Here is a 13,118-nt window from a genome sequence, read left to right on the forward strand (position 1 = left end):
ATTTCTTCATATTAGCAGAAGGCATATGTGGTCTGACTACGATATTTAATCATGAATGAGAAAATAGGTGGTGTAAAAACAAAGAGGTTTCCCACAATGCAAATTTGCATTTACCATTAAGGATTTCAAGTGCAATTTTTTTTTGTAAACTCAACACTAAAATTTCATGGAGGATTACAGAGTTCATGGCTCAACCATGAGCTATGAGTTGAGGATTGTAACAACAAAAATAATTCTCCTTTTTCTCCCTTTTCTTTTTCCCTTCTCTCATTTTTTTTTTTTTTTACTCTGTCATTAAAAAATCTCTCTTCCTTCTCCTTCCTTTTCAACCCGTTTTTTGTATTGGGGCATGTCTAGGCTTTTTTTTATAAAATTTAATCACATTCAAGAATTGTCATCCAAGAATCAAAGAAGTTCGTTAAACTTGGGCTAGTGCATTATGCCTAGCTGGTATTCATAACACACGACTTTCCATGTTTCATAAGTTCCATGTATCTTTTACCTTCATGCTATTGGAGTTTTGGTCATCTAAATCTCTTCCCATTTGACCTGGAACCCAGAGATCCCTCTTCCTCTACATCTCTAGGGATGCTAGGTAGTTGGGGTGTGGGAAGAGGGCCCTATTCAATTCAGATTTGGCCTGAATCAGGGACAGTGATTAAATTCATTAATTGAATTAATCCAATTCTGAAGATTCAATGCTGATTCAGAGAATCAGCAATTTGGACATAGACACAGCTAAAAAAGTTTTTTGTACATCCTTTGAGGTAGCAGGCATGGCTCATGAACGCTGTGATGCTGGGGCACATGGGCGTCCCACAGGAGTGCAGGGGGGGCCCTCCACATGCTTGGCAGTGAATCTGGAAGTGGACCAGAAGCCCGGAAGTACTTCTGGTCCACTTCTGGGTCTGCCGGGGAGCACATAGAGCACCCCCCTCCCCAGCTCAGCAATGGCATGTCAACAAAAATTGGGCCCTACTTGGAAGCAAAGATGCACCCACTTTGTGTACAGGCTTTTTTCCAGAGGCATTTCGTAACAGCTTCCTGTGTCCCATAATTGTTTCCCTAATTTAGAAAGACATATCAGTAGGAACTTCATTAATTACTAAAGTAGTGCCTGAAACCATTAGTGGAAGTCCCATTGTGCTAGATAACATTCAAATAGGATAGAAGGTTAATTCCCCAAGAATTAGTGTTTAAAATTTTAGACAAAACAAATGAGAATAAATAATTTGGCAAAAGGTTTGAACTTTTAAATTATAATTTCCCCCATTTCCTGGCTGTTTCATGTGATTGTAAGGGAACTCTTAGTTACTCATTCAGGGCATGAACAAGGGCAGAGCAATTATTGTGGTTCATATCATATGCTTCCAGAGAGTTTTTCTTTTTCCTGATAAGTCAGTGTAGTCTGGAAGCATTAGATGGGAATCAAGGTAATCCAACTCTCTTCCTTCATTGTCTTGATGTTCTGTATTGCCTTGGGCAATTTATGTTCATGCTTCACTTGCCTCACACACAAAATGAAGATGATAATATTGACTTTCCTCCCATGGGTGTTATGAGGATTAATTTGTTCATGTTGACATAAAGGTCTGAATATAGTATGTGAAATGCAGTGAATTCACTTGTGTTACTCTTGTAACCATCAAGCTTGATCCTGCTTTGTTGTCTCTGGAGAAGTTCTCCTGATTTGGTAATGCATTACCAAAATCAACGATTGCAGCCAAGTACCTTTCTACTTGACATAACAGGTTTAAAGGCATGTGTACACAACACAGGGATTTAATTCTCCCTAAGCTGAAGCAGTGGTTTTTTTAAAAACACCACTTGAATTTGTGTCAAAGTAAACCCCTGTGTCATGTATACCTGTGTTAAAGGCTGATCCTTACCTGCCTCTCCAGTGGCGGGGAGGGGAAAGTGAGCTGCTGGTGGGCAGAGTGGTCCCTGAGCAGCAGGTGGGGAATAGTGCTTCCCTCCGCAGCAGCAGCAGCCCCCCTCAGGCAGCACCCAACTCAGGCAATCCCAAGGGGCATCACAGCTATGGAGGGAAGTACCAGGCCCTGACACAGCTTAGGCAGGCAGGCAGGCTCTGGGGGAAAGAAAAAAGATCAGGCTTGCCCCTTTTTTTCTGTGGAGCCTGCCTTCCTGGGCTGTTGCTGGGCTGCCTGCATGGCCCCTGAGCTGCACAGAGCCTGGTGCTTCACTCTGCAGGTGTGGGGTAGGAAACTAAAACTCCTTGGAGATGTTTTACTTTGCAGCACCCCATAGTCATTTGCTGTGTCCCAAAGTCATTTAAGATGCATTATGCTGCCAAATGTGCAAACAGCAATGCCGTTAAAGGAATGCCAAATGCAAAAGGCATTTAATCTGCTTTAAACTGACTAAAAAGCGTAATCTACCAATGGCCTAAAATCCCTCTTTTCCAAAAAGCATAAACATGGTTGAATACAGATGGATTTAAGGATAATCACTTAAGTGAAGAATGTGGAATTACTAGAAATCTCCTAGCAATAACCGTGTAACTAAACTTTTCATTTTATCACATTGTTTTTATTTTACATTTATTTTCTGCCAAAACATAGCAAGTAGTGAAAAAATTACCTCTGTTGAATATTCCACCTTTGTCAACACACAAGAGGCAACTGTATACTTCCTATCTAGATTGCTTTTAAGGCAAAGAACACAAGAAAAGTAACAAACTTACAGCCTTTTATACAAATTTCCAGTGTTAAACAGTAAAATTGAAATGGTCAGCAATGGTGTTTTATTTTTATAATATTTCTTTTGTGTCAACAAAGCTCATGATAGAAGTGTCACAGAGAGCTCTTTCATTTTTTTCCCCTTCAGATTTTTTTTTATGACATTAGTTTCTTTTACAGTATTCAAACATACTTGAGGAGTGATTTTCCTGATTTCTAAAACCTTTCAAGTTGGGGTCAGGATAGGCAAGGGGAAAAAAAGAATTTTTGAATCCTCATTCTTTTCCTGCATACTTATATGCTTTCTCCAAATGGATGATCATCAGAAAAACACTATGTTGATAATGGGTGTGCTTAATAATACAAAGAAAAATACAAAGAAAACTGTGTATATGTTTTGCTGGCATAGCTGTTTCAGATGTTTTGTACAGTACTGGAGTAAAACCTCCATGTATGCTGAAACGCAATTAAAATTGTCCATTTTGTTGTGGAACAATCATTGGTTGGTCCAAAATATTTTTCCAGTAGCAATTTTAATCCAACATCAAGATACTGGATGTAAATATAAAACAAACTTTTAATCATTTGTCTATTTTTTCTGGAATTCTTGTAGAATAAAGAAATGTTTTTAAAATGGACACATGGGAAATATTGTAAATATGTAATAAAAATAGTAACATCCGATAAGTAGACTTATTTACATTTCAACCAATATTTCTCAAATCTTAGTTCATAGAGGACTGATGTAGGTATTGGTTCCTCCTTGGGTTTTGATGCTTCTACAACTCCTACATTATATTGCATGTAAGTTTAAAAAAGGATTCCTATACCTATTATTAATAATCACCCCTTCAAAGTATACTTCTATTTGGAGTGTTCCTTCTATTTATTTCAAATAAATTAACTTTTTTTTATGAATTCAGTTTGTGTTGCAGTGTGGAAGAACCATCACATGCGGACAGTTACCAACTATTTCATAGTAAACCTCTCGCTGGCTGATGTTCTTGTCACAATCACTTGTCTTCCAGCCACTTTAGTGGTGGACATTACAGAAACGTGGTTCTTTGGGCAGACTCTCTGCAAGGTGATCCCTTATTTACAGGTATTGTACTCTACATTTTGTATGTACTTGATTCTTGCTAAAAGGAACAATACAGTAGAATCTGATTAACTAGTATATCCTTATAAAAGGGCTGCTATCAGATAATAAATGAATGCTCCAATTGTAAATGTCTAAATAGGTATTAAATACATCCAATAAAATACTTTGCTGAATTTGCAATGCAGTTTAATTCCCACCTTTATTTAGCAATATACCTACAGGGCCAATTCTCTGATGATCTACATAGGACCCTCATTTTTCCAGTGCAAAGTGGTTTATTATGCATCCACTTTGTACTACAGTTGATAACTTCTCAAGGCCTTTCGTAGTTAGAGTGGACTCAGAATTTCATACGAATGTAATACTTACTAAGCACTATTAGAAAGAGTTAAAACTGTCCTTCTGCTGTAGAAGTTATTCATACTGTCCCAACTGAACATCAGTTATTACCATTAGGCTATATAAATTACGAAAAAAAATGAAGTAAAACTATGTCAAACTAGTAAAATTACTAAATATGAATTACCGAACTTATCAGACTAGATTGATTTATGAAGATTCCACAATAATAAATCTTTTAGTCCCTTCATGGGTATAGATCCAAATGAATCACTTTCAAATTGTACCTTCGCTGCTTTAACTGAGGTCAATACAGGTCCCATGTACACAAAACACATGTAAGGAAACTGCATTGTTAAAGTTGCAGAGCCATGGTCAAGTAGAATAATCAACAGGTGGCAAGGGAAGTTGTGCGTGCACTACAGCCCTTTATTGTATGGAATCAGAACTGCCCAACTTGTGCCAGAGCCCCCACTCTGCTACAGTGGGGGGGTTTTGTACTTTCACCATCTGCATAACCTTTGACCCCATTGAATGTGAAAAGTTAGTGAAACTATCAAGCAGTGTTTTGAATACAAGAAAATAAGTCAGTGGTAGTTTATTTTCTGTAGTGGATAGAAGAATAAACTTCTCTAATTAACTTCTACATGTTGGGTGCATCTACATGTGTTGCTATGGCAACATTGTTACTGCACTGTGATTTAGTACTACCTATAGGAAGAACTAAATCACAGCACAGTAAGAGCCCATACTAAACCGTATGCATGCCGCGTGGTTATTTTTAACAGCTACTTTGGGGAGCGTGTTGCTATGGTGAATTAGCTGCCACTCATGTGTAGACACCTGTGGATGCTATGTTACCATAGCACATTGCTATGGCTATATAACATCACATGTAGATATGCCCATTGAATGTCTGCAGAACAGTGGGTTTTTTTTTTCTTTAACTGAGAAGACAAAGTAATGATGCAGGTAGCTGGCACATCAAACAAAAAAACATATCCAATGTCTTTTCTTCAGTGTCTGCTGAGGACAAATACAGAAACAATACTTTGAGCAGAGACCAGAACTTAGAACTATTGAGTGAGTGCCCAGACTAAGGGGCTACAGAGTCAGGTTTCCTTTTGTACTCTATGTATGTCATCATCCCTCTTGGATACTTTCTGCACAAGTCCTTCAATATGAGGGATAGAATGTGTTCCATTCGCTCACCCTAGCCTAGTGACTAAGATCTCCTCCTATGTGGAGGAAGAGTTAAACCCTGGCTTTGAACTGGGTCTTCCACCTTGTGGGTGAGTGCTGTACAGACACTTGGCAACTATATAAAAGATGTAGCAACAGCACCATCACTACCACTCTAAATGAAAAAAGACCCTATCCCATTCTTTAAAAATCCTATTGGATTACTTATTTTGGAGAGCATTTTGAACTGCAGATACTGAGTCAAAGGAAGCCTACTTTCAGTTCTGAGTCAGATGCCCAAAGTCCATAAAAACAGTTAACACATCCACTTTTGTAACATGCCTTCATCTTAGCCTTAATGACAAAGTCACAAAAAGCAGCAAGCAGGAGAGGCTCATCCACTTTCTGTTAACTGACATCCCTTTGTGTTCAGGGACTTCAGGTAGGTGGAACTGAATCATATGATGATCACTTAGATATCACTTAGATGATTACTTAGCACAGTGGTTTTCAAACTTTTTGGGTTAGTGTATCCTGGTGGCCGGACATGGAGCAGTGTACCCTGGGCAGCTCAACGCAGAGCGTGGGGAGGGGGGAGGGAGGAAGGGTGCATGGCTGGACATGGAGGGGGGGTGGCGAATGGCTGAATGTGGAGTGGGGGTGAGGGGGTGGGACACAGCTAAATATGGAGTAACAACAGCTGCTATGTGCGGGCTTCCCTCACCCCCCCACATCCAGCTGGGCAGGTGGCACCTGCACAGCAGTACGACATCATGTATGGTGGCACCCCATCCCCTCCTGTCCACACATACCCCCTACAGCCTTCTCATGTACCCCCTGACAACCCCTGACTGAGCACATATGATTACTTAGACATCTAATAGGCAGAATAGCATCTGGCACACTATTCCCTATTTCAGTTTCTCACAGTGGTGTAGGCTTTTTTGCTCCCTGTTCTGAGATGCCTAACTTACTCCAGGCACAGTATACCTCCATCCCTAATGGAGGATTTTGGATTATATTCTATGTGCCTAAAAGTTAGGTGGTAACACCTAGCTCTTAGGGGTTCAAGCTCTTTATTAGATCTAGCCATTCATGTAATATCTCAAACAGTGTACTCTTACAAGCACTGTTTTGCAAAATGTAAGATAGCTGTTTTTACTGTTTTACAGTACCTGAATCATCTACACTTACTTAAGTATATTGAATTATCCTGTGACAATTTTGAGTTATTCTATCAAGTCATGTGGAACTATATATAACTTAAAGTATTATTCAGAACAAGAAAGGGAGATAGAGACAGGATTATATTTTTTGTAAGAAATGATATAAAAGGGTATTTAATTTTTCAATAAAATACTATTTAATATCTCTAGTCCACAACATATCACTGTAAATAGATTTATGACTGTGTTAAAATATAAATCATGTCTAAAGTTATATATCAGGAATGTGTACATAATATTTTCCTTTTTCTTAGACTGTTTCAGTATCTGTGTCTGTACTCACTCTAAGCTGCATTGCTTTGGATCGATGGTATGCGATTTGTCATCCTCTGATGTTTAAAAGTACAGCCAAACGGGCAAGGAACAGCATTATAATTATCTGGATTGTGTCCTGCATTATAATGATTCCTCAGGCTATTGTTATGGAATGCAGCAGTGTTTTCCCAGGACTTGCCAACAAAACCACCTTATTCACAGTTTGTGATGAGCAATGGGGAGGTAAGTGTAATATTGTCCACCAGTATCGAACTTCTGCTGAAGTACTATAATCAAAATAGTGATTCACATTAGAATGCAGTCAGGTTTTATAAGAATATCACAATGTTCTTTCATAATTATATCATTCTGATTGAAACTACTGATTTTCAGGCCCTGTTAAACTACAACTCCCTTTATCTTGCTAATTTTTAAAGTAAATTTGAAGCCAAGTTTAGATAGATGCACAATATGAGACAATACATTAGTATGTGCATTATGTTAATATTTTCTGTGGGAACAAATGCTCCCAGCCTGCAAAGCTTCTTCTAGTAAAACTCCTATTGATCAATGGAAACTGCAGGTGAACAGGGACTACAGAGTCAGACCCCTATGATTTAGCATATGAGAATAGGCATTTCGTCCATCTCTCTGCTTTTAGTACTAGACTATTTTAAGTCTAGGAGAAATTAGGAATTGCAGTTACAGTTGAATATAACTACAACATTTACAGACATCAGCCCAGAAGCACTTGAGCTGAAATAGTCTCAATATCAATTACAGCAAATTGTCTCCAAGATGTTTTCCATAAAGGACCTCCAAATGCATCTATTATCCATGTCAGTCCTCCATTGTCCTGAAACTGTTGACCAGTGGGGTATGTTGCAAATCAGTACCCAGGCTTTTGAAGATATGGGAAGATGCATGACAAAGATGGAGAGGTTTTGTTCATGTCTGATATAATTTCTGGTCATTTATTTTTCTCTTATAGGAAACCAGGGAATTTATCTCCTCTTACTTCCATGTGATTTACTGTTAATTATGTAAAACATACCTATAGTGCAGAATATATTTTCTGTATACTTAGATATAATTTAAAATTGAATATGAATTTAAATGAATGATATAAGCAAAGGGCCCGAAAGTTTCCTGAAAGCAAAAAGCTTTTTTTCCTTCCATATAAACATAACAATCCTATTTTTGTATTTCTGCCTTTGCATAAAATTGTTCTTGTAACCATAGTGAAATCACAACACAAGGAAATCTGATAATACAGTGCTCTTGGTAATTATTCCACTGGTGAACTTCAGCTATCTCTAAAAATAGTAATAATAATAATAATCCTTGCATTACTCTGTTTTAAACAACATTTAACTGTAGTGATTTGATGTGACATATTAGGGGAGCTTGTCAACATACAGCCTAGGTATTATGATATTATGACTTCATTCTATCAATTAATGATGTGATAAGAGTAGAGGCAGCCATATATTTTTGGGGTTGGTTTTACTTCCAGACAAGGAATAATGGTGAACCATGAACACTAGTGACCTCTATTCAGATGGAAATACTTGAGGACAATGGGTTGACTGAAGCCTTTGAAAAATCAAGTTTTTTTTATTTGTTTCTGCATATGGATGGAGGTTGAAAAAGAAATCCAGAAACAGAAAAACAAAGACTAAAGAAGTTTGAAGCATGAAGGAAGGACATATGATCAATGATTATAGCTTTATAAGTGTTCTCTTTTTCCTGAGTTCATCTAAATTCAAATCTGGTTGGAGTGGAGAGTGTAAAAGAAATGTGGCTTCTGAGGACCCCATGATTTAGAAGAGAATTTATATACCTGGGATGGTGGATCTCTGACCAAATTCTAAAGAACAGTTGAGTGTTGCAGATATTTAAGCAAAAATGACATTTTGTTGTTCTGTATTGACTTTATGTGCTGTCTAAAGTACAGACCTTACTTTATGATGTAAACTTCATCTACTATGTACCACTGGAGAAGTGAATTGTAAACCATAGTCCCACAATGGGAAATTATGTGATTAAGTAGAGAGTATTCCAGGAAGCCCGAAGTGGTCATGGGGCTGTGAACAACTGAACCATAAGTTTTCATGAAAATATAATGGGTAGAGATTTTAAGTGTGTCTGAGAAATGCCAAAGAAAGACAGTTTTGCAGCCTATCCAGAATAAGTGAAGCTGAAGAGTAGATAGGTCCTGCTTGTGGACACAGAAGCTTGTTGAAAGTCTCCAAATTGATGATTTCAACCAGAGCTACAACACATGGGCTCTTTCACATTGACAAAATGGTGGAAATCCCTACTAAATAAACAGATTTCATTGATGCTATTGGAGTGCTACCCATGACTGCAAATGGTGCAGTAGTTCTACACCTAGTTAAATAAAGGGAAAGCTATTGTCTCTTGTCTATTTCTCTTACTATAAATTATTCATTACATTTAGCAAGGTAGTCTAGTTTCATAGTTTCATGGTTTCTAGGGTCGGAAAGGACCTGAGCAGATCATCTAGTCTGACCCCCTGCCATGGCAGGAAAGAGTACTGGGGTCAAACGACCCCAGCAAGGTGTTCATCTAACCTCCTCTTAAACACCCCCAGGGTAGGAGCCTGCACCACTTCTCTTGGAAGTTGGTTCCAAATCCTAGCCATCCTGACCATGAAGTAGCACCTCCTGATATCTAAAGTAAATGGGTTGACTGAAGAAAGTGTCATGTTATTGCTACTCACTAGGTGGCACGATTATATATAGGGTTTTTCTGAAAGTTTAGCCATTAGCTCTTAGTGTTTAGTGGAAGCACTGCATATATCCAGTAAATCTTGTTTCTGTCCAGCCCCTGGCACGGATCTTTGAAAACTCCTGGTGCTCTGGTGTAGTGCCCAAAGACTGGAAGAAGGCCAATGTGGTGCCAATCTTCAAGAAAGGGAGGAGAGTGGATCCAGCTAACTACAGGCCCATTAGCCTGACTTCTATCCTGGGGAAGATCTTAGAAAAGTTTATTAAGGAGGCCATCCTTGAGGGACTGGCCCAGGCTAACATTCTAAGGGATAGCCAGCACGGGTTTGTTGCGGGTAGGTCTTGTTTGACCAATCTCATTTCCTTCTATGACCAGGTGACCTATCACCTGGACAAGGGAGAAGAGATTGATGTCATATATCTTGACTTCAAAAAAGCTTTTGATCTGGTATCCCATGATCACCTCTTGGCCAAACTGCCCAGTTGTGGCCTTGGCTCCACCATGATCCGCTGGCTGGGAAACTGGCTCCGTGGTCGGACCCAGAGGGTTGTAACTGATGGCAGTCACTCATCGTGGTGCCCTGTGACCAGTGGGGTCCCTCAAGGCTCTGTCCTGGGACCCATCCTGTTCAACATCTTCATTAATGATATGGACATTGGAGTCAGGAGTGGAGTGGCCAAGTTCGCCGATGACACCAAACTTTGGGGCAAAGCATCCACGCCAGAAGACAGGCTGACCTGGACAAGCTCGGCAAATGGGCGGATGAGAACCTGATGGTGTTTAACACCGAAAAATGCAAGGTTCTCCACCTTGGGAGGAAAAACCTGCAGCATTCTTATAGGCTCGGCAGTGCTACATTGGATAGCACTACAGAAGAAATAGACTTGGGGGTCATCATTGACCACAAGATGAACATGAGCCTCCAATGCGATGCTGCGGCTAGTAAAGCGACCAAAATGCTGGCGTGCATCCATAGATGCTTCTCGAGCAAATCCCGGGACGTCATTCTCCCCTTGTACTCGGCCTTGGTGAGGCTGCAGCTGGAGTACTGCGTCCAGTTTTGGGCTCCACAATTCAAAAAGGATGTGGAGAAGCTTGAGAGAGTCCAGAGGAGAGCCACGCGCATGATCAGAGGTCAGGAAAACAGATCTTACGATGACAGGCTGAGAGCCATGGGACTCTTTAGCCTGGAAAAGCGCAGGCTCAGGGGTGATCTGATGGCCACCTATAAGTTTATCAGGGGTGACCACCAGGATCTGGGGCAGAGCGCCCCAAGGGATGATGGGGTCGAACAGTCACAAACTCCTGCAAGACCGTTTCAGGCTGGACATAAGGAAGAATTTCTTTACTCTCCGAGCCCCCAAGGTCTGGAACAGTCTGCCAGTGGAGGTGGTTCGAGCACCTACATTGAACACCTTCAAGAGTAAATTGGATGCTTATCTTGCTGGGATCCTATGACCCCAGCTGACTTCCTGCCCTTTGGGCAGGGGGCTGGACTCGATGATCTCCCGAGGTCCCTTCCAGCCCTAATGTCTATGAAATCTATGAAATCTGTCCTGAACCTCCTTAAAATAACTATTTATGTGTAGCTGTTGCACAAGTACAACAGTTTTATTGTATTCTATTAGTTATCTTAGGATCATAGGAAAGTAGGGCTGGAAGGGATCTCTAAAAATCATCTAGGCCAGGCCCCTGCTTAAGGCAGGATCATCCCTGGCTAAACTATCCCAGCCAAGTATATATCTAATGCCTACCTGTGAATTCAGAAAAAGACAGGGTAAGTTGGACAGGGTCAAAGAAAGGGTAAGTTGGACAGGGTAAGTTGGACAGGGTCAAAGAAAGAATTCACACTCTGATGTTGAAAATGAATGGATAAAATAAATTAGGAGATTTTTTCAGTTCTCTCATATGATAAACTATATCTAAGGATACTTTAGTAGGCCTCCTCTGCAACTCTTCTAGTTTGAGTTCAACTTTCCAGAGCAGGGGTCACCAGAATCTGCACAGTATCTTGCATGAAGTTTTATCAGTCATTGTTGGGAATCCCTTGATTTAAAAATTATCTCTGCTATGGGTTATTGATAGGTCTTGAGGTGACTTAAGAGTCCAATCCTTGAGCCACAGATCCATCTGCAGAAATTGCAGGTTTTCTCCCAGGGGAGAGTAGGCCATAGGCTGGAATTTCTCTCCTTCTCCTTCCTCTGCTCTCTCTTTTCTACTTTGAGTGCAAGACACTTTACTTTGACATGGGCTGTGACTTGGTTGAAGTTGTGTCACCATTGGAGTTGGTTAACAGACAGTTCCTCCCAGTTATTGATGTTAACATTCATTTTCCTGATGTGTGCTTTCAATGTGTCCTTGTAGCATTTCCTCTGGCCACCATGAGATCTCAGTGTACAACTATGCTGGGAATAGAGCACTTGTTTGGGGAGTTGTGAGTCAGGCATTCCTATACAATGACCAGTCCAGCAAAATTGATGCTTGAAGATCACAGACTTAATGCTGGTAACACTGGCTTCAGCAAGGGTTCTGGCATTTGTGTGGTAAACTTCCCATTTGATGTGGAGCATTTTCTGAAGGCATCATTGCTGATACATCTCCAGACTCTTGAGATAATGATAGTAGCTCACCCACATTTCACATCTGTAGAGGGGATGAGGACTGTATTGTAGTCTTGGATCTTGATGTCTTTCTAGAGATTGCAATCAATAAAAACACACCAATTTCCCAAAAGAAGTGTTTATGTGCCGGATCCTGTTCTGGACCTCCTCATCAATGTTCTCTTTCTGACAGAAATGGTTACCAAGATATGGGAAGTTCTCAACTACCTCTAGGGTCTTTTGCTCAATGATATGTTAAGGAGGAGAGGTCATGTTCATGGCCTGGAGCAGATGGATAGAGCACTTTAGTCTTGTCAATGTTGAGAGAGAGGCCCAAATTTTGGTAGGATTCTGCAAAGAGATTCAGCATGGTCTGGAGGTTTCCTTCGCTGTATGGAAGGTTGGTGCAGTTGTCAGCATATTAAAGCTCAAGGATGGTCATTTTGAATACTTCCGTCTTCGAGCAAAAGAGTCCCAGATTGAAAAGCCTTCCATTCTTTCAGTATTCAGTGTTAATTCCAGAAGGGAGGAGGTCCTTAAGAACAAACAGGATGATGGTAAAAAAGTAGATAACAGAATTGGGGTGATGATACTTATTTGCTTGAACCTCGTTTGGATGTGAAATGGATCTGTCTCTGGTCTGCTACAAAGAAAGGTTGCGGTCATCTGGTCATGGAGAAGCTTCAGGACCTTAATATATTTTTCAGGACATCCAAACCCAGTCAGTACTTTCCACAAGGCTTTATGATTGATAAAGTCAAAGGCCACAGTAAGGTCAATGAAGGACATATACCGGTCCTGATGTTGTTCCCAACAATTTTCTTGTTCCTGGTGGGCAACAAAGATCATGTCAATTGTGCTGTGGAATGGTCTGAAACCACACAGATTCTGAAAAGACTTCATCAACAAGAGGTAGACAACAATTCAGAAGGATATGTATGAGGATTTTCCTTTCTGTCAA

General features: G+C 40.2%; 1 protein-coding gene across 2 annotated transcripts in view; it reads left to right on the top strand.

The window, feature by feature from the left end:
* HCRTR2 (hypocretin receptor 2) overlaps positions 1-13,118 on the top strand; it is a 67,057-nt gene that overhangs the window by 25,413 nt on the left and 28,526 nt on the right. For both annotated transcript variants that reach the window (XM_090031388.1, XM_090031389.1), the window contains exons 2-3: positions 3,623-3,801; positions 6,803-7,046. In XM_090031388.1, the coding sequence (XP_089887514.1) occupies positions 3,623-3,801; positions 6,803-7,046 (423 nt within the window). The remainder of the gene's footprint in view (positions 1-3,622; positions 3,802-6,802; positions 7,047-13,118) is intronic.

This window comes from Crocodylus siamensis, chromosome 1, assembly GCF_052110815.1.
Source record: "Crocodylus siamensis isolate JL-2025a chromosome 1, ASM5211081v1, whole genome shotgun sequence".
NCBI classification, from domain to species: Eukaryota; Metazoa; Chordata; order Crocodylia; family Crocodylidae; genus Crocodylus; species Crocodylus siamensis.